Source organism: Lathamus discolor, chromosome 2, assembly GCF_037157495.1.
Source record: "Lathamus discolor isolate bLatDis1 chromosome 2, bLatDis1.hap1, whole genome shotgun sequence".
NCBI lineage: Eukaryota > Metazoa > Chordata > Aves > Psittaciformes > Psittacidae > Lathamus > Lathamus discolor.
This window is the reverse complement of record NC_088885.1, coordinates 129,194,000-129,221,753: the sequence shown is the minus strand read 5'-3', so window position 1 is coordinate 129,221,753 and position 27,754 is coordinate 129,194,000. Positions and strand designations below refer to the sequence as shown.

The window sequence follows — 27,754 nt, the reverse complement described above, 5'->3', positions numbered from 1 at the left end:
ATAATTACCAAGTAATGAAACTGTTAAGATTTGGGGGCACTGAGCACACTAATTTTCCCACCATCCCTATTAGTCACTGTGTATGCCAAATATTTCAAAGTACAATCATATCAAAAAGGTAAGACTGGGGAGGAATCACACAGCATTACTTATTTAAACAAAGTAGCCTCACACTTGCCACTCTGCATGAGTCCTACATCAGACTTGGGCAAAGAATTCTTTTTTTTTTTCTTTTCAGCTTTGAAAGTTAGCCAAAAGTTTCATTATTTGTATTTACAGTGTTGTGGTGGTATTATCTTTGCACGTTCAGCATGTTGGGTTTGAAGACCATAAGAACAATTCTAGTTAAATGAAAAGCTTGGGTTTCTATCTTTCTGTTGACTGGTGGTGGATGCAAGAGTGTGATGCTGAGATTCAAAGGAAGCTAGTTTCATGACTACCTGCTTTTACTGGCTCTGATGCTTCTCGTAACAGTTCTGCATGCGTCTTACCTGATGTTGTGCTGACCTGTTTGTGTACTAAATCAACAGAAAAGCAAATTTAAACAGGCTTATTTCGTGCCAGTTCAGAATGCAAGAACAGTTCAATAGAAGGTCAAATGAATTTTGGTGCTAGTCTGTATTAAAAGGTGGCAGTACGTAGTTGAAGGAAGATGGGAGGGAATGACATTTATTGTCAGAAATTACATCAGCTCGTGTTCATATAGAACACAAGCTGAAAAAATGAAACATGTATGTCAGGTACTGTTCTTTATCCTTCCACCAGTTGCGAGTTCTTGATTTTAATTAGATCAAATTATTCATAAGTTTGGCCATATAATACAGGGTCCAAACTTTAAAATGATAGTGAACAGGCTTATCTTTTTATTGATATGAAGCCTTCTTGGCTGTAACATATCATAACTACATACAGTCTGTAACAGCATTGCTTTTACATACGCTCCTCATTTTGGTACAGATATGGTCAGAAGTTAAGAGTTATCTGTGCATTTAGGACAGATTTTAACTTTCTTATCTAATAAGAATTTTTAAGAAAAGGTTAAAGGACATTATGTTGCTGTGGTGCAGTATTTGGATCACCATTATTACACTTGTACTTATTCGTGACTGTGCAGTTGGTATGCATATGTATGTAAAAGGCAAGAAAGGTGGAATAAAATCTGGGCAATGTCTCTTGTTCGCAGATGATCAGCCTAAGGTGTTTAATGCAAAATTTCAGAGTTCTGTCACCTGTGGTAAATTGTATCAGAGTATATGGAACAGGCATTGGTTCTGAATCCCTTATACATGCCTTCTCAATCTTCTTCCTGTTATCTCCACACCAATCTAGTGATCTGTTCATATGGATCAGACAGGTGGGAGAAGGACAGAAACACAGAGCTGTGAAATGGGAATTTAAGTTAGTTTACTTCTCCCTCCCCCCCACCCCTTCCCTTTTGGTAGTGTTGAATGGAAGAAAGATAGGAGCATGGAAAAGATGCATAAAATAGCAGTTGACACAGTGCTTGATAAATAAGGCTATGAAAGACAGAGTGCCCTTAGTACAGTGAAAAGCAGATACTACCTATGTCACGAGGTATAAGGCCAACTTTTCAGGTAACAGTAACCAGCAATTGAAGAGCTAAGGCTTTAATTGTCCCCTGGGCCCACAGCCATGCGTTCATGTCCTGTCTTTGAACCATTCTGAAACTGAGATGCATACCTATGCCACCATGTGATGTTTCGCCTGCTTTACACACAGGATGGCACATCTACTAAGCTTTACATCCTTTTACACTTTTACACATGTGATGCAATATAACTTTGCTATCCATCTGTGTATCAGAATTTCATATCCTCCTCATAACCAAAATCTCTTCAAATGCAGTGGGTCTCCCTGTCATCTGCTTATGTGATCATCAACAGTTGAGACCTACATTCATAGCACAAAGGATCCTTATCTTTCCCATGCTCTTACACATCCTGGTACTGGTTTAGGCAGAAATGTTTTCCCTTCCTTCCAAGGGGCTGTTCCTTCCTAGTTAACCATCACAATTGCAACTCTGTTAAACAGCAGAGTCCTGCACCATTTTGATTCAGCAACAGTAAATGTAAGGCACTTCTCCAGGTGCTTAGCTCTAAAGAAAAAGAGTTGACATTGGGTCTTATAGATGTTAGAGCCTATATACATATATATATATATATGTTGACTCTTCATCTTAGTGTTCAAGGGATTTTTTGAACTATGGCTTTTGGAAAGTCTTAAGTTACAATGCAGTTTATGTTTTGGTTTTTTTTACGGTTTGGGGTTCTTTTATCATTGATTTAATTAAAAGGAACAACAGTTATATTTCATTTAGTACAGCAGAGAATGGGAATTTACAAACAGAACTGACATCTCTAGCACTGAATTTGCAATTTGATGTACTAAGGAGAGGGGTAACAAAAACGAAATGAGAGGAAAAAGGAATGGGATATGGAGTGAAGAATAATAGCGATTCAGTATAGGAATTGTTACATGTTACATGCTATTCTTCCTATCTGTTCTAATAAATGAAAATTAGGGCCATACTTAAAAGGTTGGTAGGATGACGTTATCTGGCTTTTATGCTACAAGGAATGCAAATGTACTTTGAGCTTTTGTCGCCTTAAATTTAACATCACAAAATTTTAAAATGTAGCACTTTAAATATTAGTTATGCAGTAATTAGTCTGTCAGATCTCATTGTGTGCATTTGATAATCTGTAAGAGTGCTGACTGATCACAAATTTTTCTGAAGACAGTGGTTGCTCTTAGCATTCAGCATGTCTTTACCAGTGGCCAGTAATAGTCTTGGTTGCTAGCATTCATTGAAAGAATGTATTACACTGACGCATGATTTTCATTTTCCATCAAATACTGACAGAAATGACTGATGTACAGCTTCTAACAGTGCAGCACTTTCCTACTGCTCTTTATTACTGTTGTATCAATTCTGGCTCTTCTGAGCTGGTTTTGATTTTGTAACTTGAAGCCCTAATATTTTGACTCTGGCAGGTAGTTTCTGGAAGATAAATCAATGAGCTGTCCTTACTTTTTCTTGCTCTCTCCAGGCATTCAGCAGTAGCTAACCTCTTGTATACCATTTTATAAAATCTAAGCTTAATGAGTTAAAGTTGGAAAAGCAATTGGTGATTTGAATGTGTCTTTGTCTTGTACTTGGTCTTCGGACAATAAATGTAATTATAGCATTTAGGATTCTGGAATTTTTGCTTACTTAGCGTCTGTAGTGAAAATCTTAATCCATGGAGTTGATTTGTTACACAGTCATTCAGTGTTTTCCTTTGTTTTGAGAAATAGTCCCACCTCCCAGGAATATAAGAAATAAATAATATGTGATTGCAGTGTTTTGCTGGTTTTTCAATTAGTGTTAGTAGTTATTCCAAATGGAATCAGTTTATGTTCTTTACAAAATGATAGGTATTTAGCTGAAGTATCTAGAAATCCAGACAGTAATACAAAATCAATCTTTTGTAAGGTTATTTGAGGTAATGATATAGTGATAAGTTAATTTTACAGTGATTAAGGACAACACAGTTGGGGCTCCCAGTTAGACTTTGATCTCAGGATCTTTCTAAACTATATGAGCAAGCAAGAGATGAGAATTAATATTAAGACATGAGGCTTTGAGCAGCTGGTTTCCATTTTCTGTGGTTGATTATAACAGTTTATGTAAAGGAAAATTTTAAAATTAACTAGATACATATAACTTAATTTCTTATCTTTGAAGTTTATTGTTTTCAAGTTGACATCTAAAATATTCTCTGTTGAGAGGAACTGAAAAGAACAGTTAAATGGAACAGACTTTCACAAAAAAAACCTTCAAAACAAAATGCAAAACCAACTCAAAAACAACCGATTAAAAAAACAAAACTCCACCACTCCTCAGTGTACTTTTGATGGGTGAAAAGATACCCTAACTATATGAACATAAAAGGAAGAATAGTAGCCTTGAGGGTATGGCTTGCTTGCTTTCTTTCACACACCCAGCATGGCAACATTGAACGCACAATACCAAAAGCATTGTAACTCTCAGAGAAAAGAGGACCTGTGTGTTAGTGATACCGTCTCCAGAGAAGTTATGATTCCTAGCGTACCCGTCACATACTGCTTCCCCCTCCCTGGGCCATAGATATGAATACTGGGACTTGGAAGAATCTAGTCTGTTAAAAAGGCTAAAAAAAAAAAAAAGGTTGTCTTTAATATATGTCCTGTTGTTTTTTTGAGATAGTTTGTAATGATAAACTAAATGATGAATGCTAAAGAGACTTTATGTATCTCAGGAATTCTTTAGTGGCCTGAAAATTAAGAGTTGTCCAGGCAAAAATAATGCAACATGATTAGCAATGAATATAAATGAATAGCATAGGAATGTAAGAATAAAATCAGTGACTCTGAAGAATAAAATGCGTTTCAATTTACAAAGCACAAAAAAAGAATCAATGAAAGGGTCCAAAAATCTAAGTAAGAGAAGGCACAAAGGGAGAGGTCTATTACCTAGATCTATTACTAAATAAGAAAGGAGAACAAGTAACAGATTTTCAAAGGCTGATTCTTTACTTCATACTTTATAAAAGAGATATATTGTGACCTGCTACTTTCATAAAATGAGTCTTAGGAAATAAGAATGGAACCAAAGCACAGACAGAATAGCCTAAGGAATCTTAATATAAATGTGCTCAAATGGCAAATTCTAATAAAATTCATCCTAGAATGGTTGAGGAATTAGGCACTGCTGGTTTTATTTATATATTTAATATCCCAGAGGGTGAAAATAGATAGCAAAATGGGTTTGTGTGTGTGCATGTGTTTCTGTCTCTCTTCTCTTGTGTTAAGAGAATTCTTGAAGATGTCAGTTTCAATTCCAAATAAAGATTCAGGAGTAAATAGTTTAGCAATTAATTTGTATCTAAAAATGTGCAGAAGAGAGATTGTATGACAGCCAGTATAGTTTGATGTCACCTGTTCATAAGAAACCTCAGACTGTTTCTTCTCTTAGAAAGGATGACAAGCTTAGTAAGTAAAAGGAAAACTTTAGTTACAGTCCAGCTTGATTTTAGTAAAGATTTTACTCCCCATAAGCAAGCTAGGGAAATGTAATATCCATACTGTCTCTATTAAATGCTGATATTATCAGCATCAAGTTGAAAAATTGCCGTTACAGAGTAATTATCTATAGTACCCTGTCAATATGAAAAGGCATTAATGAGTTGGATGATTGAAGAGAACACACACTTAACAGAAGTTACTGATGATACTAAGCTGGAGAGGGGTTGAAATTTTTTATTTGTTTTTTATTCTTTGTTTTGAACAGATCTGAATCCAGAATACTTTTGATGAATTTGGAGAGAACCTCTGAAATCAGTAAGATTAAAGCAATGCAGGCAAGTACAAAGCACTGAGTTTAAGAGGAAAAACTCAAATGCATGAATACAAAACAGGAAATAATTATTGAGACAGAAAAAATGACAGAAAAAGATCTGAGGATATAGTAGATCTCAGGGTAAACACTGTCTATGCTGCTGGAAAAAGTGAAGTGTGAGGTTGGTTTGGTTGGGTTTTTTGTTTGTGGGTGTTTATTGTTGATTTGGGGTTTTTTTGTTTGTTTCTTTTTTCGGTGGAGTATCATACCAGGCATATTGTAGGAAAGAGGATGTTGTCTAGTTTGGCGAATCAATATGAAGTTGGTCCCCTCGAATGCCTCACTGCTCTTTCCTCTCAAGAAAATGCAGAAAAACTGGAAATTCCTCTCCATTGTTACTGTTTTTTCCTGTGGAATGAAACCCTTCCTTATTTCTAATAAGGATGCTTTAGACTGGATATGAGAAAAAGATTCTTTGGAATTATTAGGGTGATAGTCTGTCCCAGTGTTTTATCTGGAGAAAGTATGGAATTGGCTTTCTTGGTAGTTAAATATCTGTCAAGGTATTCTTGAGCCTTCATTCATGCTTAGTTAGGATTAGGTAGTCTCTTGTGGTCCATTTCATCTCTTCAGAAGTACAGTGCTCAAACTGCATGTTTTGGTTCCATGGAAGAGATAAGATCTTAAGAGTTAAGTCATGAACTCAGTGAAGTGAATGGGCATGCTACTTTTTGCATCCTTAATTCAATTTTAAGTTAGATCAGTAAGGAAAAAAGCTCATTTTTTACTTAAAATAAGTTTTTAGTTGGTTTCCCCTAAAGTGTTTTGACAAATGATGCTTAAAAATATTTTGAAGCTTCTGTGAATGTCCGTCTTCTAATGAGAATGCTAGAAAAGTAGGGAATGCAATTGCAGTAGCACTGAGACAGTAGAAACCCCTTGATTACTCAGTAATAGCCCTATGGAAGAAATGACACCCTAGAGGTTACTTGGATTTGTATATTTCTGCAGGCAAAGTTTACAGACCTGTAAATTTAAATGTAGATTCTTTGTGGGCAGAAAGAATTGACAAATATGTCTGATGGTAATACACTTCATACTGATAGTCCCAGAATAGGTCAATAATAATGCTTATATTGATAGCACCAATGCAGGAGATGTTACTTGGTATTATAGCTAAAATCCATGTTATCCCCTTAATTATAATTACATTAATATTGACAGGCTGTTGAAAATACTCACATTAGTATTGATAGATTTCTGTCAATAACATGCTTCCAAATAAAATATATTCATTCATAATTTGTACAATGCTCAATAACAGCACTAACATATACCAGAAGAAATTTCTCTTTCCCTGGTGATATACAATAATTTTTTTTTTTTTTTTGCTGCCCAGTGTACTGTACAAGTGGGATTGTTCATTTTTTTAGGAAAAAAAAAAACACACCACCACCAAAGTATAGGTTACTTACAGAAGCATTCTGTGTGGTTTTATTCTGGGAGGCAATTTTTTTTTTTTTTTTTCCCTATGTGATACCTGTGATGGTGTAAAATTGAGGGAATCAAGGCATATTGATACTGGTTTAAGAAGTTAATCACACAGAGGGGTTTTATGTATATTCACCTGATTTTTGACTGTTCGATTCTGATCATATGAGCTAAGCCTGGTAGCATCCTTAACTGCTCATTCATATTTGCCTCTTTCATGACTGGCTCTACAATTCCGAGCTCTTAAGTTTAAAAAATGTAAAGTAGGCCACATAAGAGAGTAAGGAAAGACAAACAGAATTTAATGCAGAAAATGGAGGAAAACCAACATTTTCCTTATAATTTGTGTAGCTCACTAGAATATGGAAAGCAAAAATAATATTAAAAGCACAAGCTAAATGTTTTGACATTTACAGGCTGTTTATAATCTACTTTTAAACCAGAAGAGTTCTCATTTGTTCGGACTCTGGGACAACTGTTTGTGAAGACAGTAAAGCCTGAAAAATCTAACAGATTTCTGAAAGGATTTTTTATGAAGAAATTTTAAAACAGAAAGCTTCATTATTGATGCTAACTTCTTTATGCAAATGGTGGACATACCAACTAGGAGAGCAGCGCTGCTAGATTTAGTACTTGCCAACAAGGAGGGTTTGGTTGAAGTGGTGACGGTCAGTGGCAGCCTTGGCTGCAGTGACCATGAGATGGTGGAGTTTAGGATCCTGTGTGGGAGGAATAGAATACCTAGCAAAGCCACAGTTCTGGATTTCCGAAGGGCCAACTTTGGCCTCTTCAATCAACTGCTAAGGGAAGTCTCATGGGAAAGGGTACTAGGTGGTAAAGGGGCTCAAGATAGTTGGTCAGCATTCAAGGACCGCTTCTTCCAAGCTCAGGATCAGAGCGTCCCAATGAGTAGGAAATCAAGTAAGGGATCTAGGAGACAAGCGTGGTTACACAAGGAGCTGCCGGGCAAACTCAAGTGGAAAAGGAGAATCTATGGATTATGGAAGGAGGGGCTGGCCACTTGGGAGGAATATAGGACAGTTGTTAGAGAATGTAGGGAGGCAATTAGGACAGCTAAGGCCTCCCTTAATCTTGCTAGTCGGGTTAAGGACAATAGAAAGGGCTTCTTCAAATATATAGCAAATAAAACTAACACAAGAGGCAATATAGGCCCACTGCTGAACGAGGTGGGTGCCCTGGAGACTGAGGATATAAAGAAGGCAGAGGTGCTGAATGCCTTCTTTGCCTCTGTCTTTACTCTTTACAGACTCTCCCCGGGGGCCCCGAATTCCTATAGCCCCAGAAGGAGTCAGGACAAAGGAGGAGTTTGCTTTGGTAGATGAGGATTGGGTTAGGGATCAGCTATGCAATCTGGACATCTGTAAATCAATGGGTCCGGATGGAATGCACCCACGGGTGCTGAGGGAGCTGGTGGAGGTCATTGCTAGGCACTCTCCATCATCTTTGGTAAGTCGTGGGAAACGGGAGAGGTGCCTGAGGATTGGCGGATGGCAAAGGTCACGCCAGTCTATAAGAAGGGCAAGAAGGAGAACCCGGGTAATTATAGACCGGTCAGCCTTACCTCCATCCCTGGAAAGGTGATGGAACAACTTATTCTTGACACCATCTCTAGGCATATCAAGGATGAGGGGGTCATTAAGAACAGCCAACATGGTTTTATGAGGGGGAAGTCATGTTTGACCAACCTTATAGCCTTTTATGAGGAAGTGACTAGGTGGAGGGATGATGGTAGAGCGGTAGATGTGTTTTTTCTTGATTTCAGTAAGGCATTTGATACTGTCTTTCACAGCATCCTCATAGATAAGCTAAGGAAGTGTGGGCTTGACGATCAAGTAGTGAGGTGGATCAAGAACTGGTTGAAAGGAAGAAGGCAGAGAGTTGTGGTCAATGGCGCAGAATCTAGCTGGAGGTCTGTGACTAGTGGAGTCCCTCAGGGGTCGGTGCTGGGACCGGTGCTGTTTAATATTTTCATCAATGACCTGGATGAGGGAACTGAGTGCACCCTCAGCAAGTTCGCTGATGACACAAAACTGGGAGGAGTGGCTGACACACCAGAGGACTGTGCTGCCATTCAGCGAGACCTGGACAGGCTGGAGAGTTGGGTGGGGAGAAACTTGATGAAATTCAACAAGGGCAAGTGTAGAGTCTTGCATCTGGGGAAGAACAACCCCATGTACCAGTACAGGTTGGGGGTTGACCTGCTGGAAAGTAGCGAAGGGGAAAGGGACCTGGGGGTCCTGGTGGATAGGAGGATGACCATGAGCCAGCAATGTGCTCTTGTGGCCAAGAAGGCAAATGGCATCTTAGGGTGCATTAGAAAGGGTGTGGTTAGTAGGTCAAGAGAGGTTCTCCTCCCCCTCTACTCAGCCTTGGTGAGGCCGCATCTGGAATATTGCGTCCAGTTCTGGGCCCCTCTGTTCAAGAAGGACAGGGAATTGCTTGAAGGAGTCCAGCGCAGAGCCACAAAGGTGATTAAGGGAGTGGAACACCTCCCTTATGAGGAGAGGCTGAGGGAGCTGGGTCTCTTTAGCTTGGAGAAGAGGAGACTGAGGGGTGACCTCATCAGTGTTTACAAATACGTAAAGGGTGGGTGTCTGGATGATGGAGCTAGGCTTTTTTCATTGATATCCAGTGATAGGATAAGGGGCAATGGGTGCAAACTGGAGCATAGGAAGTTCCACGTTAACATCAGGAAGAACGTCTTTACTGTAAGAGTGACAGAGCACTGGAACAGGTTGCCCAGGGGGGTTGTGGAGTCTCCTACACTGGAGATATTCAAGACCTGCCTGGACAAGTTCCTGTGTGATGTACTGTAGGTTACCCTGCTCTTGCGGGGGGGTTGGACTAGATGATCTTTTGAGGTCCCTTCCAACCCTTGGGATTCTGTGATTATTAATTGCTTATTCTTATTCTTATTATCATGTGAAAAAATGGACACCATAAAGAGTTTAAATGACAGTTCACGACTATAGCAAAATATAGGTAAGAATTTAGGCCTTTTCTCTCAAAGAAACAGTGCTGTTTATCCACATCATTAGGACATTTGCAGACTGACCTGCTGGAAAGTAGTGAACGGGAAAGGGACCTGGGGGTCCTGGTGGATAGGAGGATGACCATGAGCCAGCAATGTGCTCTTGTGGCCAAGAAGGCAAATGGCATCTTAGGGTGCATTAGAAAGGGAGTGGTTAGTAGGTCAAGAGAGGTTCTCCTCCCCCTCTACTCAGCCTTGGTGAGGCCGCATCTGGAATATTGCGTCCAGTTCTGGGCCCCTCTGTTCAAGAAGGACAGGGAATTGCTTGAAGGAGTCCAGCGCAGAGCCACAAAGATGATTAAGGGAGTGGAACATCTCCCTTATGAGGAGAGGCTGAGGGAGCTGGGTCTCTTTAGCTTGGAGAAGAGGAGACTGAGGGGTGACCTCATCAATGTTTACAAATATGTAAAGGGTAGGTGTCAGGATGATGGAGCTAGGCTTTTTTCAGTGATATCCAGTGATAGGACAAGGGGCAATGGGTGTAAACTGGAGCATAGGAAGTTCCACGTTAACATCAGGAAGAACTTCTTTACTGTAAGAGTGACAGAGCACTGGAACAGGTTGCCCAGGGGGGTTGTGGAGTCTCCTACACTGGAGATATTCAAGGCCCGCCTGGACAAGTTCCTGTGTGATGTACTGTAGGTTACCCTGCTCTTGCAGGGGGGTTGGACTAGATGATCTTTTTAGGTCCCTTCCAACCCTTGGGATTCTGTGATTCTGTGATTCTGTGATTTTCTATAGGAAAATACAGCTTTCAAACTTTACTTATTAATGTCTGTCTATGCGAAGTAAGTACCTGCCCTGTAACTGAAGTAAAACCTTAAATCGTTTCAGAAGTAAGCATGTATAGCAGCACACTTATTCTTGTACGTAGCACTTAGCTTGCTGCAATGCACTTACACATTAAAATCAAAGCTATATAGATACAATTTTTAAGTAACTTGCAAGGTCCAGTTAACAGCCATGATCTGTGGCAAACTTTCAGTGTTCTCAACAACAAAGAACTTCAGAACACTGCCTAGTTTTACTGCTTAAATTGAGAGTGCTTACCTAATTGGTAAGCTTTGCTTACATTGGAATATGATAAGCGTAATTTAAGTTAAATTAGTACATCCGTATTAATAGGTTTTGTCTGGTATTCTTCCTTTTCCATGTAGCTTGTATAAAAGTGGCTTCAAAGTTGAATCAATCAGCTAGTTGGTAATTCAGAAGAGGCATTAAATATGTCACAGTTAAGCAGTATATATGGTGTTGATTCTAATTTTTTTAAAAAGGAGAATTGGCTTTTGCAAAAATCTGAAGGTTAATGAATAGTGCTTGAATTTGGTTCAGAAGTGGTTCCCATTTTATGTATACAAAGTTCCAATCCACTTTGGTTCTTCAGGTTCACTGAAGTTATTTCTTTCAGCTAATTTTATAAAGGATCATGCTGAGGTGAGTAGCTCGAGAGAGGACGCCTTTATCACCGGAGCGGGGGAGAGATCAGTGTCCAGGAGCCTCAACTCAGAGCGGCCAGAGCTGCCAAGGGAGCTTCAAGTCCTCGACAGGACCTGCCCAGGAGCCGGCAGCTCCGCGGACGCGAGCAGGGACTCACAGGGGGCGGAGCCAGGAGCAGCGGCACCAACCCTGAGTGGTTAAAAACCTGCCCCAGGGAGCGCGAGCGACCAGGAGCGCGGCGAACAGAGCGGGACGAGGCAGTTTGCGCAGCAGTTTGCGCGGGCAGGCGAGCGGGATGGTGAGCGCCCATCGTATGGGCAGGGCCTGCTCTGGGAGCTCTGCTCTGGCTGCCCCGGCAGTGACCAGCGTAGGCACCCAGACAGAGCCAATGAGAGGGGAGGCTGCACTGCAGAGCTCGGAGTGTAGAGGGTGCCTGCACTGGTCTGGTGAGGGAAAGGTGCATGACGGGCAGGGCTGCGCTCGGTGCTCCCTGGTGGAGGTCCTCCTGCAGCAGGTGGCTGAGCTGCGGAATGCTATTAGCGGGCTGCAAGATGTCAGGGTAGCTGAGAGGAAGCGGGGCTGCTTGCTCCAGCCCCATACTGTGCGGGGGCCTCAAGCTTCCCCTCCAGCTCATGAAGGAAAGAAGGAGGACACCAACCCGGGAAATTGGGAATTGGTGACAAAGAAAAATAACAAAAGAAGGAGGAAAAGGACAATTAAAAGCAAGGAGCTTCCTCCTAAATCTGTTGTCCCCACGCAGAACCGCTTTGCTGTCCTGCAGGAGACTAACGAGGAAACGCACTTGCACCACAAACAGCCGGATTATGCATGGGTTAAGATCTCTACTGGTGCTACAAAGAAAAAGCGGCGGGTCGTAGTAATAGGGGACTCTACTTTGAAAGGGACGGAAGCACTCGTCTGTCGGCCTGACCCCGTCTCGAGGGAGGTGTGCTGCCTACCAGGGGCACGGATCAGGGATGTTACAGAGAGGCTGCCTGCTCTAGTAAGTTCCACGGACTATTACCCGCTCCTGGTGATCCATGTGGGTGCTAGGGATATAGGTAGTAGTAGACTGGGGACCATAAAGAAAGACTACAGAGCCCTGGGAGAGGTGGTTAGGGGCTCCGGTGCTCAGATAGTCTTTTCGTCAATTCTCCAGGACACAGGGGAGGACCAAGAAAAAGCTAGGAAGATTGGCCAGGTCAATAAATGGTTAAAAGGATGGTGTCATAGTCAGGGGTTTGGGTGTCTTGAACATAAGACTGAAGTTAGTAGGCCAGATCTACTGGGGGCTGGTGGAGCTGCTCTGGTAAAGAAGGAGAAGAACAGTTTTGGTAGGAGGCTTGCCAGACTGGTCAAGGAGGCTTTAAACTAGATGTGTTGGGGGAGGGGGGCATCATTCCATCCCAACACACTCAGTCAGTTGCCAGCACTTATAATAAATGCTCGGAACAATGTAGATACATTCCAGCTGCTCCAAATGAGCCGGCTTCAATTGGAGCTTGTCTCAGATGCCTCTATACAAACGCCCGTAGCATGGGGAACAAACAAGAGGAATTAGAGATGTGTGCACATGTACGGGGGTATGATATAATAGGTGGGATGGCTCCTATGACTGGAGTGTTGGAATGGAAGGTTACAGGCTCTTTAGAAAGGACAGGCCTGGCAGGCGGGGAGGGGGATTTGCCCTTTATGTTAGGGATAGGCTGGAGAGTATGGAACTCTGTCTGGGGGCAGGTGAGCAGTTTACAGAGAGTTTGTGGGTCAGGGTTAAAGGGAAAACAGCTGTGGGAGACATTACTGTGGGGATCTGTTAAAGGCCGCCTGATCAAGGAGAACCTGAGGATGAAGCACTCTACAGACAGATAGGAAAAGCCTCACGTTCGCAGGCCCTTGTTCTCATGGGGGGATTTCAACCACCCTGACATCTGTTGGAACGATGGCACTGCACGGCACAACCAATTCAGGAGGTTCCTCGATTGTGTGGAATACAACTTCTTTCTGCAAGTAATAGAGGAGCCGACAAGGAGAGGTGCCATGCTTGACCTTGTGCTCACCAACAGGGAAGGGCTTCTTGAGAATGTGGTACTCCAGGGCAGCCTTGGATGCAGCGATCACGAGCTGGTCGAATTTGAGATCCCCAGGAGAGTGAGAAGAGCGTGTAGCAAGCTCACTGCCCTGGACTTCAAAAGAGCAGACTTTGGCCTCTTCAGGAACCTGCTTAGTAAGGTTCCATGGGATATAGCCCTAGAGGGCAGGGGGGCCCAAGACTGTTGGTTGATATTCAAGGATCACCTGCTACAAGCTCAGGAGTGCTGCATCCCAACTAGAAGGAAGTGCAGCAGGAGGGCCAGGAGACCTCCTTGGATGGATAAGGAGCTGCTGAGGAAAATTCAAAGGAAAAAAGAGGCTTATAAAAGGTGGAAGCAAGGACAGGTGGCCTGGGTAGAGTACAGGGATGTTGTCTGGGAAGCTAAGGACCAGGTTAGGAAGGCTAAGGCCCAGTTAGAATTAAACCTAGCCAGGGATGTTAAGGATAATAGGAGGGGATTCTACAGGTACGTAGCAAACAAAAAACAGACTAGGGACAAAATAGGCCCCCTGAGGAAGCTTTCGGGAGAACTGGCTACACAGGATTTGGAGAAGGCTGAGGTTTTTAATGACTTCTTTGCCTCGGTCTTCACTGGCAAAGGCTCTGACTGCACCACCCAGTTCTTAGAAGGTAGACGCAGGGACTGTGAGAATAAAGACCGTGGGCCCACTGTAGGAGAGGATCTGGTTCGAGACCATCTTAAAAATCTGAACATGCACAAGTCCGTGGGACCTGATGGAATCCATCCACGGGTCCTGAAGGAGCTGGCGAATGAAGTTGCTAAGCCACTGGCCATCGTATTTGAAAATCATGGCAGTCAGGTGAAGTTCCCGATGACTGGAAAAAGGGAAATATAACCCCCATTTTCAAGAAGGGGAAAATGGAAGACCCGGGGAATTACAGACCAGTCAGTCTCACCTCTGTGTCTGGTAAAATCTTGGAGCACATTCTCCTGGAAGGCATGCTAAGGCACATGAAAAACAAGAAGGTGCTTGGTGACAGCCAGCATGGCTTCACTAAGGGGAAATCCTGCCTGACCAATTTGGTGGCCTTCTATGATGGGGCTAGAGAACTGATGGATAAGGGTAAAGCAGTTGATGTCATCTACCTGGACTTGTGCAAAGTGTTTGACACTGTCCCACACAACATCCTTCTCTCTAAATGGGAGAGATATCAATTTGATGGATGGACCACTCAGTGGATAAAGAACTGGCTGGACGGCCGCACACAAAGAGTTGTGGTCAATGGCTCGATGTCCGGCTGGAGACCGGTAACGAGTGGTGTCCCTCAGGGATCGGTGTTGGAACCGGTCTTCTTTAACATCTTCGTTGCTGACATGGACAGTGGGATTGAGTGCGCCCTCAGCAAGTTTGCCGATGACACCAAGCTGTGTGGTCCGGTTGATATGCTGGAGGGAAGGGATGCCATCCAGAGAGACCTTGACACGCTTGTGATGTGGGCTGATGCCAACCTTATGAAGTTCAACCACAACAAGTGCAAGGTCCTGCACCTGGGTCGGAGCAATCGCAGGCACAGCTGCAGACTGGGCAAAGAAGAGATTCAGAGCGGCCCTGCAGAGAAGGACTTGGGGGTGTTGGTTGATGAGAAAATGAACATGAGCCGGCTTCAGTGTGCGCTCGCAGCCCAGAAAGCCAACCGTATCCTGGGCTGCATCAAAAGGAGCGTGACCAGCAGGTCGAAGGAGGTGATCCTGCCCCTCTACTCTGCTCTTGTGAGACCTCACCTGGAGTATTGTGTGCAGTTCTGGTGTCCTCAACATAAAAAGGACATGGAACTGTTGGAACAAGTCCAGAGGAGGGCCACGAGGATGATCAGGGGACTGGAGCACCTCCCGTATGAAGATAGGCTGAGGAAGTTGGGGCTGTTCAGCCTGTAGAAGAGAAGGCTGCATGGAGACCTCATAGCAGCCTTCCAGTACCTGAAGGAGGCCTGTAGGGATGCTGGGGAGGGATTCTTTGTCAGGGACTGTAGTGACAGGATAAGAAGTAATGGGTTAAAACTTAAACAGGGGAAGTTTAAATTGGATATAAGGAGGAAATTCTTTCCTGTTAGGGTGATGAGACACTGGAATCGGTTGCCCAGGGAGGTTGTGAGTGCTCCATCCCTGGCGGTGTTCAAGGCCAGGTTGGATGAAGCCTTGTGTTGGATGTTTTAGTGTGAGGTGTCCCTGCCCATGGCAGAGGGGTAGGAACTAGATGATCTTGAGGTCCTTTCCAACCCTAACTATTCTATGATTCTATATAAAAAAAAGTATGTATTGTCATAATTGAAACAGATTCTACAATGAGGGAGGCTTGTACAAATTTGAGGGAAGGTCAAGCGCCAAGCTCTCGGGAAGATGTTTAAAGCATCTAGTCCCTCCATCCTCCTGTAAAAATTCAAGATAAATTCAATGCTAGGAAAGGGCATCATGTGATCAAGCTTTAGGAAAGGATGGAGATTTCACAGTCTCTCTAGACAACCTGTTCCTGTGTCCTTATGTCCAATTAAAATTCCTCATGCAGCAACTTAGAAGCAGTTGCCTCTTCTTTCACTGCATCTCACAGAAAGATTTGACTTAATCGTTTCTGCAGCCTGTAGGTTCTGGAACATTAGATCACTTCTTAGCTGCCTTTGAGTTGAACAATCTGAGTTCCTTCAGACTCTCATAGATCAGGTGCTGGGGCTCCCTAATGATTTTAGTGGCTGTATTCTTTCAGTTTGTTGATGTTTCTTTTGTTCTATTGACAGGTAAGAGGCAAAACTGGACATAGTGTCCCTAGTATAGACTCGCCAATGCCAAGTAGAGGGGAGTAAGCACATCCTTCCATCTGCTAGCTGTATGCATGCTAGTGCACTCCAGTACGGATTATTACTGCAAGGATGCACTGGTGACTTGTTTTCAGCTTTCTGCCTACCATAATGCCCAGGTCCTTTTTTTTTTTTTTGCTTAGCAAACACGCTTCATGCACTTCAGTCCTTACTGCAGAAATGACAGAAGTGGGCAGTTGGGCGTACTGCCTTTGTATACCCTTGTATACTGTCTTGTCAGACCAGCATGGGTTGGTGCAGTGAACCCCATTAGCTGTTTGTCCAGAGGAGGTGGCCTTAAACTACCTTCAGCCATATTTTGCTTTCTATTGAGGAAGGAGGAGTTTAAAGAAATTGAGTGGAGCTACTGTATGCCCTACCCATGCAGCTAGGCTTAGTTAACTGGAAGCTGCTATTGTACAGCATACATTAAAAACAAAATCATGTTTCCTGTTAGCTTTGCATGATATTTTTTCCTTATAGACAACCAGGTATGGAAAACAGTAGGAATGCTACAAATGATCACAGAATCATTAGGGTTGATAGGGACCTCTGGGGATTATCTAGTCCAGTCCCCTTTGCCAAAGCAGGGACACCTAAAATAGGTTACAGAGGAACACATCCAGGAAGGTTTTGAAAGTATCCAGAGAGACTCCACAACCTCCCTGGACAGCCTGGTCCAGTGCCCTGCCACCCTCAATGTAAAGAAGTTCTTCCTTATGTGCAGGTGAAACTTCTTGTGTTTTAGTTTATGGCCATTGTCCTGTCACTCGGCACCACTGAAGAGTCTGGCACCATCCTCCTGGCACTTGCCTTTGAGATGTTTACATGCATTAATGAGATCCCCTCTCTGTCTTCTCTAGACTACACAGGCCCAGCTCCTGCAATCTCCTTGTAAAAGAGATGTTCCAGACCCCTGATAATCCCTGTGGTCCTCTGCTGGATCCCCTCCAGTAGCTCCTCTTCTTTTATACCGGGTTTTAAAATTTTTGGTGCACTCTTATTTCAGGAAACAGTTGCTGCTTTGAAGGATTTTTTTTTTTTTAATTATTATTAGCATCATTAGCTACCATTCCTATATAAGGTCCTATACAGCGTCTTTCATTCAAAGCAGGTTTGTTTTATAGGTTTTCCTCTTATAAATAGGGATTTGAAGTACCTTCTTCAGTGCTTTGTTTAGGAGACTGTTGACCCTTCCTTGTCTGTTATGCAAAGAATCTGTTAGAGAAAGTGAAAGATGTTAAGTAGTAGCTGAAATATACCACTTGTAAATCACGTTGGGTTTGTTTTTTTTATGTGCACAGAAGGAACTAAAAATCAGTTGCCCCACAATTTTGCATTACTGAGGCATTAGCTGTATTTTGGTTTTGTAATTTATTGCATTTATTTTCTTAGTCACAAAATTCCAAATATAATAACACTTAAACCAAGCAATTTTAAAAAAAATAATGTATTTTTCTCGGTAATGCTTGAATAAGAAGAGCACATAGTTGTTGGAGTTGCTAGTATACATTAATCATCTTGCCAGGAAATTTGTTATACAAGAAGTAGCACAATCCCACACCTGTCAAAAGACTAGAAAATATATGCAGGCTTTAGTGATGTACTGTGTGATAATTTATGTCTGAATGCTGAATATTTTTTTAATCTCATATGATGATTCTTCTCTGAACTAATCACTGCCTTTAGCAAGTTTTATCATTCCGATCTTATTTTATCCATATTTTTCTGCATGCAATCCTTAAATTTGTTAGCATTTCTAAGATTTTTACTTTCAGCTGTAGCTAGTGAAGTATTCATACAGCAATATTTTCTATCCACCCACTGTTCTCTTACAGATTTTGGTTAGTAAATTCACTTTCCCCATTTCTCCATAGAAAACCTGTATAATTTTATAATTCTTGTTTCTGGCCTTTTATTTTGAGGTCCAATTCAATATTTCAGATATGCCCAGCAAAATACTGGAGTTTTTAATTTATTCAGTGTAATGTTAAATCTGTGTAGTTTTTCTGAATATCTGTAAGGTGTTAAACACTTCTCTATAACCAAATATAAATGTTAGTTTGTGAGAAGCAGTCCAATATATCTTCCTTTGAGGTGAAATTTCTTACTGTTAATGTAAAGGTTCCTGAAAGGACCTGTAGTTTATTAATAGTGTGGTAATGTACATCCTGAGCAACCTTTTTTTGTTACTTACTGTCTATTGCTGATATAGATAAATGGATATGTAGGCATACATAAAACCAAGTTTGTTATTTTTTTTATAAGAACAAAAATAGGAAATGCTCTGCTTACACTAAAATATATTTGTGTTTATTCCTAGAAAGTTTTTTTGTGAAGAAATGGCATCCATCACTGGAAATGAAAAGACTGTGAATCCTGTGCTCAGAATAAGTCAACTTGATGCTCTTGAACTAAACAAAGCCCTGGAACAGCTAGTGTGGTCACAGTTTACCAGCTGTTTTCATGGATTTAAACCAGGGGTGTTGGCTCAGTTTGAACCAGAAGTAAAAGCATTTTTATGGCTTGTATTGTGGAGATTCACTATATACTCCAAGAACGCAACAGTGGGACAGGCTATTCTGAATATTCGATACAAGAATAACTTATCTCAGACAGAGAAATACCAGCCTCTGAGCAAACACCAGAAGTTATGGTATCTTATTTTAACTGTTGGTGGAAGATGGTTGGAAGAAAGATGTTATGATTTATTTAGCAATCGTCAAATGCAATCTTTCTGCAAAATTAAGAGTTGTATTAACTTTGGAGCTGGACTTCTTAAACTTTGTGGACTTCTAAATTTTCTGATTTTTCTTCAGAAAGGAACTTTTGCAACATTAACAGAACGCATTCTAGGAATTAGGTCAGTTTTTTGCAAGCCACAAAGTGTTCGTCAAATAGGATTTGAATACATGAACAGGGAGCTACTATGGCATGGCTTTGCTGAATTTCTGATCTATCTGCTGCCACTTATTAATGTACAGAAACTGAAAGTTAAAATTTCTTCTTGCTGCTCGCGTATTGCAGGTCTTTCCAATAGTAAAAACACATTAACAGCTCACTGCAAAGAATGCTCACTATGTGGGGAATGGCCTACCATGCCTCATACCATAGGATGTTCACATGTTTTTTGTTACTACTGTATTAAAAGCAACTATTTATTTGATATGTATTTTACATGCCCTAAATGTGGCTCAGAGGTACAGAGTCTTCAGCCATTGAAATATAAGGTTGAAATGACAGAATTGCACGCCTGATATGATGTTGATTTGGTTTTATGCTGTACATAAAATATTATGTTGAAGAGATTACTGCAAAAATTCAGAAAGTATTGTAAACAGACAGCTTAAAGATGGTTTTTGAGAGTATGCAATTTGTTGCAACATATGTCTTTACTGGTCTTAGCAGTTTACTGAGTGAAAGTGCCAACTTGCCTCTTTGAAGGAACAAAAAGTAATTTACTAACTCTTCTGCTTGATCCCACTTTGGTACCCTCACATTGCCAAGTCATTCTTCCTTAGATCTAGAGTCTGTTAGCCTGCAACTTTCTAACTTCATGCTGTATACTTCCTTCAAAGATACAGAAGATGCCCAGTAAGCTTTTACCAATTTTATAGATTTTTCTCAGGCTTGTTGTAACAGCTTCTGCCATTAACAACTTAGCTGGTAGATGAATTTAGTAGGCAAGTCATCTTGTCATGCCTAAAGAATAATTTTAAATTCAAATGTTTTAAATTTTAATTCCAGTGTGAGGTTCCACTGAAAAAAGGAAAAGTGTAGAATGGATTATCATCTCGGCAGATTCTTAAGAGTTTTTGTCGTATTAAACCAACATAACAGGATGTACTCAGAATTGCTTTCTTATCAATAGACCATAAGCTCTAAGTGATCCCTCTGGTAGACATACAGATAATCCATAGTGAACATGTGCCTACAAGTGTTACACCACTTCCTGTACTAATACAGTGCACATTCTAGACCTCCATGAGGTGACTGAACTACTTTTCTGGCTCAGCCATGATCTTCAGTGACGTATATATGACCACTTTCCTCTTCTTCCCTATAAAGCTGAGGCACACAGTCCATCATTCACTGGAATGTGGCAGCTGCCCAAGGGTAACCCACAGTCTTCTGACTCAGAGACACTGGAGATAACTGACAGTATGCTGTATTTGGGACTTGCCACTCTTCTGGTTTTTTATGTGTGTGGTCAAGGTGGGTGTCAGACCTCAGTAATGGCTCACTGCCACACCAAAAAAATATCAATGCAGTTATGTGCATGTAGACGTGGGAAAAAAAAAGAAAAAAAAAATAGATATTCCTGATTTTCACTGTTACTATTTGCTTTGTCTGTCAGCTTTGCAATGTTGTTATTATCCCCTGTTTTAACACTATCCATTTATTCTTTGACCTGGTCCTGTGTGAGTTATTTTCTTAAAAATTGCAATCCTTTTTTTAACAGGCAGTCTTGCCCAGAAATGTGTCATTAACACAAAAATATACTGCATCCTTTTTCAATTCTTTAACTATGTAAGTTTTTTGAGAATTTGAGTAAATAGCATTATACTAGCTGTGTTCTTGATTGGCTGTCATCAGTAGTCAGTCCCAAAAATAGTATGGTAACAACTGATCCAGTCTTTGATCTACTTTTATGAAATGGTTTATTACATTCTTCAGTGTCTGATTAAAACAACCCACCAGCCTATTTATTTGAAGATCTTAAATTCTAGGTTTTGATCCTTAGAGTGACACACAGTGCTTTCATCTGATGCAATTAAATATAGTTAGCAGGTTTGTAAGTATCTTTGGGCAGCCAAAAACTTCATTAATGCTGCTGCTGTTCTGTGAGTTGAGACTTCAGAGCAACTGCTTCCAGATACTGTGCCACAATGTATTATTTGCTTTCAAATGTGTGTATCAGCAGCCTGCCAGATTTATTATTCACAGTTGCAATTCGAACCAGCATGTACAAAGCTGCCTTTAATAGAAGTATCAAAACTGGCATGTCTGTTGGAGAATATCCTGGAGTTACTTGCTGGTCCTGAAATGATTCTGTATGAATTGTCCTTCCACATTATTTAATAGCTCTTCCCAAAGGAATGTATTTGCAGCCCTGTCTTTGAGGTGGTCTAATGTCTCTTGAAAAATCCATCAGCGTTTCTGTTACCTTTTTAACTATCCTTATTAAGGCTTGTACACATCCAAAATACAGTCTTTGTGGTTTATAATCATAGTGGACCTTTGTTTATTGTGGACTCTTCATTCCTTCTGAAGTTACAGATAAAGTATTGTGTTAAAAGAGCATGGATTTTTCTATATTGGACTGTTAGGTGTCATGTTCTTCTAATGTAGGCGTTAACTTCGTTCCTATTGAGAACTGTTTCTTTTTCCTGAATATTTAAACAATGCTATTTTCCCTTTTCATTCCACCTCTCTCTCTCCTGCTGTTTGATTTACGTAAGCTGTATGAATTTGCTGAGGCTTGTTTTGTCTCTTGCAGCTTCATGCAGGTGAAAACCTAGTAAAATATATACTGTTTTTCATCCCCGTTATAGTAGCAGTACAAAACCTGTTTCCAGAAGTTTTGTAACTCTGTTGTACAGCTGTTTTCTGCTGGCTTTGCTAAATTGCACTTGACTTCCCTGTTTTTCTTCTGGAATTGAACTATTGATGCTTAATTTATGATGTCTTATTATACCAAAGCTTTGGCCTACTACTGTATTACCTCATCATCAGTGTGTTAGCTTTGTAGCCCATAGAACTGACCAACTTTGTGGTCTATATCTTATGACATAAATAAACAGTTTGCATTACCCTAATATCCTAGACTCTAAGGTGTGGCTATAATTCTTTCATTTTCCATGCAAGTGAGAGGAAAAGTTTGGGAAAATAGTGGTTCCTTTTGTCAGAAATATTCTTTATTTATTTATCTGCAATGTGGTGAACCTTTTGCTCAGTTGTAGTCACAACTCACATTGATGAGACCAAGTGTATTAAAAATACTACTTTTACCAGGTTAGCTTGGTAACACTTCAAAGTCAGTGCTCAGCAAAGTCAGTGCTTCCTTATAGCACTGTAAAATTAACTACATACCTCTGTTCTGTTGTGTCTTGTGTTATAAACTGCAGAAAAGTAATCTTTGATTATATTTAAAAATTAGATATATATCTTTCATAGACTAATCAAATGATGATTTACATGCTAACTGCATGCTAACTCATTTTCAGGTTAAAACTCCACTGTAGCAAAGGACTAAATGGTGATGCTTCTTCCAGTAGAGGGAATAAAATCTATTTTGGATGTTAATCTCTTCAGTCCTTTTCTCTAAACAAAAGGGGGTTAGTGTTCAGCTACCATGAGAATGTACCTCTGAGCAGCCATATGCATCAGTGAAAATAAATGCCTAGAATTTAATAAATGTAGAGGACCAGAACTTCTATCTTGGAAAGAAGTTACAGCCGTGTATTAAGGGGTTTATTTGTGCTTTGTTGTGTCTTGTGTGCTATATGAACATATTCATTGTGTGAGAAATCAAGAAATTAAGTCATAACTGAAAAAGACTAATTGTATTAATAGGCATATTAGAAAAATTTTCATACCTTCATTTGAATCAGAATTACAAGTTGTCACAGGGTATGATTTTGGAGGCATTTAGATGAAAGGAATTGGATAATGCTGATTACTTGCTTCCACAAAACAGCAGTTCATCTATATGTTTTAAGAGAGGTCTTGTTTAAGTAATGTTGTGAAAGACTTAAAAGCAGGAGTTTCAATAGTCTGTAAAATAAATGACAGAGAAAGTACCTGATCTCTGCATTACCTGGAAATACTTCTGTTTTGTTATTTTTACATGAATGTGGGATGTGACAGGCGAGGATGATTTGGGCAAACTGGGGAAAAGATGTTAAAGGTGAAAGAAATATTTTTCCTAAATACAGTCCTATGAATTTCCTTATTTGAGAGTATGTCTACAGTTGTTATCTGAGATGTATCATTCTTATGAAAACCAAGTTGACAAATAAAATATACATTTGAACAGATTCTGAACTTTTCTGAAGAGACTTTATTTTTTTTTTCTTTTTGGCCGTCTAATTACGGTTATTCAGTTGTAAGGCCATTAGGTGTTCTTTAGTATTTATGATACAAATGCAAAGTGGCAAGCTAGTTTATAGTTACAGTTCACTTTAAAGGTTTCTTCAATGTTAGGTTCCAAAGCAAAGTATCTTTTGAATCATTCTCCTTTTGAGCAGAGTAGTCATAGCAATAAATTGATGACTGGTACATTTTGTGTGTTTTTGCTAGGAAGCTGTGTTGGCTTGTACGAAGAAGATAATGTTGGAGCGTGACTTGACACACAGAATAGGGTCATGTGCTTCCTGCTATAGTAGATATTAGAGCTGATGGACACTTACTTCCAACAATAAAAATATGGTACCATAGGCTACTGTAAGTCACAGTGCATACAACCAGAAGATCAGCGAGCAGTTTCAAAACTGTGTTTTGTACCTTTTGAATGTCAACCACTTACGTATTCTCTGGAAAAATCCCTTAGTAGAGTTGGTCAGGTAGATTATAACTTTCTGCCATGACGGTTTTCCATGTTATCACCATCAAAACATCCACTGGAATTGTTACTGCAGTCTTAATATTTCCACCATTCCAGGGGAGCCCATTTCTGTGACAAGATTTGTGTGGTAGGTTGACCTCAGCTATATGCCAGGTGCCCAACAAGCTGCTCTGTAACCCCCACTCCTCAACAGGCTGGGGTGGAGGGGAGAGAATGAAATGGGAAAAAAATTATGGGTCAAGACAGAGGCAATTTAATAAAGCAAAACCAAAGGTTGTGCATGGAAACAAAGAGAAAAAAAAAGAAGATTTTATTATCTGCTTCGCATCAGCAGAGTATGTCCAGCCATTTCTCAGGAAGCACGGCTTCAGTACTGTTTAACCGTTGCTCTGGAAGACAAACACTCTGATAATGAATGATCCAACTTAATCCCCCTTTCTCCTTAGTATATGACATCTGCTCAGCAATAAAAGCTATGAAATATCCCTTTGGCTAGTTTGGATCAGCTAAACGTGACTGTTTAGAATCATAGAATCATAGAATAGTTAGGGTTGGAAAGGACCTCAAGATCATCTAGTTCCAACCCCCCTGCCATGGGCAGGGACACCTCGCACTAAACCATCCCACACAAGGCTTCATCCAACCTGGCCTTGAACACCGCCAGGGATGGGCCACTCACAACCTCCCTGGGCAACCGATTCCAGTGTCTCATCACCCTAACAGGAAAGAATTTCCTCCTTATATCCAATCAAAACTTCCCCTGTTTAAGTTTTAACCCATTACCCCTTGTCCTGTCACTACAGTCCCTAATGAAGAGTCCCTCCCCAGCATTCCTACAGGCCCCCTTCAGGTACTGGAAGGCTGCTATTAGGTCCCCACGCAGCCTTCTCTTCTCCAGGCTGAACAGCCCCAACTTCCTCAGCCTATCTTCATACGGGAGGTGCTCCAGTCCCCTGATCATCCTCGTGACCCTCCTCTGGACTTGTTCCAACAGTTCCATGTCCTTTTTATGTTGAGGACACCAGAACTGCACACAATACTCCAAGTGAGGTCTCACAAGAGCAGAGTAGAGGGGCAGGATCACCTCCTTCGACCTGTTGGTCACGCTCCTTTTGATGCAGCCCAGGATACGGTTGGCTTTCTGGGCTGCAAGCGCACACTGCCGGCTCATGTTCGTTTTCTCATCGACCAGCACCCCCAAGTCTTTCTCTGCAGGGCTGCTCTGAATCTCTTCTTTGCCCTGTCTGCAGCTGTGCCTGGGATTGCTCTCACCCAGGTGTAGGACCTTGCACTTGTCGTGGTTGAACTTCATAAGGTTGGCATCAGCCCACCTCACAAGCGTGTCAAGGTCCCTCTGGATGGCATCCCTTCCCTCCAGTGTATCAACCGGACCACACAGCTTGGTGTCATCGGCAAACTTGCTGAGGGCTCACTCAATCCCACTGTCCATGTCAGCAACGAAGATGTTAAACAAGAGCAGTCCCAACAGCAATCCCTGAGGGACACCACTCGTTACCGGTCTCCAGCCGGACATCGAGCCATTGACCACAACACTTTGTGTGCGGCCGTCCAGCTAGTTCTTTATCCACTGAGTGGTCCATCCATCAAATTGATATCTCTCCCATTTAGAGAGAAGGATGTCGTGTGGGACAGTGTCAAACGCTTTGCACAAGTCCAGGTAGATGACATCAGCTGCTTTACCCATGTCCATCAATTCTTTAGCCCCATCATAGAAGGCCACCAAATTGGTCAGGCAGGATTTCCCCTTAGTGAAGCCATGCTGGCTGTCACCAAGCACCTTTTTGTTTTTCATGTGCCTTAGCATGCCTTCCAGGAGAATGTGCTCCACGATTTTCCAGGCACAGAGGTGAGACTGACTGGTCTGTAGTTCCCCAGGTTATCCATTTTCCCCTTCTTGAAAGGGGGATTTCCCTTTTTCCAGTCATTGGGAACTTCACCTGACTGCCATGATTTTTCAAACATGATGGCCAATTTCATGGGTGATTTCTCCACCCATGATCTTGCCTATCTTCCTCCTGGTGAGGGGGGAATGTTGAAGAGGCCACCTTGATGCATTGGGGGCATAGCTAAGCAATAGCCAAAACACTGCTGAGTCATCATTAGCTTTCTAGCTACCAGTGCAAAGCACAGCACTATGAGGACTTCTATGGGGAAAATTAACTCCTTCTCAATGAGACCCCGTGCAGCCTGGCTGGATGACCAAATAGATGGCATTAGAGCAAAAAACATTTATGGGGAGATCCCTCTCAGAATGGGACACTGTGTCTAGATGTCTGCAAGCACGCAGAGAGGTACTTGTGAGGCATCTGTTAAGGCCAAGCAATGATCTTTTGCATTCTCTGGAGCACACCTAAGATTTGGTATCTCTGCTCAATCTCCCTGTTTGCCGCACACAGAATGCAGGCTTATTTCTAATGGGAGGTGTGGGAACACTTGTGCATCAACAAGTGCAGGTAGTTCTAGATCTTTCAGGCAGTTTTTAATGCGTACAAAATCCTTAGTTGCATGCCTCTGATCCTGAGTCTACTTAAGAGAACAGGCTGGTGCAAAGTACGGTAAAGTTGGCCAGTATGCTACCATTCATCTCAAAGGAATCAGTCTTGTTTTAGGCAGATATGTCAAAAATATTTCAGGGAACAAAAGGCTGCCAGTCTAGTAACTACTTTGCATCCCGCTCTATTGGAAGAGCTGTAATGGAGAACTAATCTTAGCATGTTGGAGTAGCCTAGGAGACTGGGAAATGGACTCCTTTCTTCTGCCATTTTCAGTATTCATTGCAACCTTCTGTCTAACCTCTGGCTGCACAGCTGCCAAGTTTGATTATCCTGACCACAGCGTCCTGTCATGTTCCTTAGCTTTTAGACACCTTCCGATAGCTGGTGTGCCATCTGGTTTAGAGGTCTTACCTAACTAGTCTTTCAGTACACAGTCTGCCAAGGAAGTAGCCCAACCTAGCATCTCCAAATTAGCTGTACATTTGGAAAGCATAGCTCTGGTGCAATAACTGTTAAGGATCTTCCTCAGAGATATATTTTCTTAATGGAAAAAAAAACCAAACTCATGTCTTGCAGGTTTAGTAGGTGCTTTCAGGTAAATATGCCTGATTCCTTAACAAGATTCCTAGCCTGCCCTCTGTAGTTGGTTCTTATGTTGTTTGGGTCTTAAAGACAGGGTGGAGAAAGGATCAGGTTTCTCTGTCAAGAGGCAGAGCAGTCACTGGGACTAGGTGACTAGAAAGAGACTTAGCCCCAAGCAAAGACAGTAAGTAGCATTTGTGGCAGTATTGACTCTTTATTTTATTGGAATATGTATTAGCACTAAAGACTTGCAGTGAGTTTTGGAAGTTGCTCTGCCTTAAATCAGGTCTGCTGCCTGTTAAGTGATTGCTCTGAAGGAATTCTCCTGTTATACCCAGTCTTGATGTAAGGTCATGGTTGTGCATGGTGCAGTAAGGTACAATAATGGGCTTGGTATTCAGGATGTTGATAACCAGTTTGTCACTGTATGGTCACATACTGTCAGATGCATTAAACCACAACAGGAACTGAACATCTGCTTGAACATGCTGTGTGAGATCCAGTTACTTGAGTAGAGATGCATAGCTCATGACAAGGCATAAAAAGCAATGTTCACAATACAGACACAGCTAATTAAGTTTTTCTGAAAATGCTTTTGCATTAATGAAAATGTTTCAGTCTGCAGTTAAGTAGGTAAGTTTCTCATATGAGTGACTACCATAGCCTGCTATAATAGCCACAAAATAGTCTAATTAGCAAAAGGCTATATGATGTGAGCACAGTATTTGTTGATAACTCCTAACTCCAGTCTCCTTTGATGTAGGCTTCTACAAAAGGTTGTGGATCCCATGGATTGCCCCACATAATAAAGTCACACTGTTCAAAG

At 41.4% G+C, this 27,754-nt stretch overlaps 1 protein-coding gene across 4 annotated transcripts in view; it reads left to right on the top strand.

Moving 5' to 3' along the window:
- Positions 1 to 23,303, top strand: part of PEX2 (peroxisomal biogenesis factor 2) — a 31,312-nt gene extending 8,009 nt beyond the window's left edge. For 2 of the 4 annotated variants that reach the window (XM_065668470.1, XM_065668469.1), the window contains exons 2-3: positions 5,333 to 5,402; positions 18,587 to 23,303. In XM_065668470.1, the coding sequence (XP_065524542.1) occupies positions 18,606 to 19,520 (915 nt within the window). In that variant the 5' untranslated portion in view covers positions 5,333 to 5,402; positions 18,587 to 18,605 and the 3' untranslated portion in view covers positions 19,521 to 23,303. The remainder of the gene's footprint in view (positions 1 to 5,332; positions 5,403 to 18,586) is intronic. The other 2 variants (XM_065668472.1, XM_065668471.1) reach the window with 1 other exon arrangement.
- Positions 23,304 to 27,754: the final 4,451 nt, after the last annotated feature.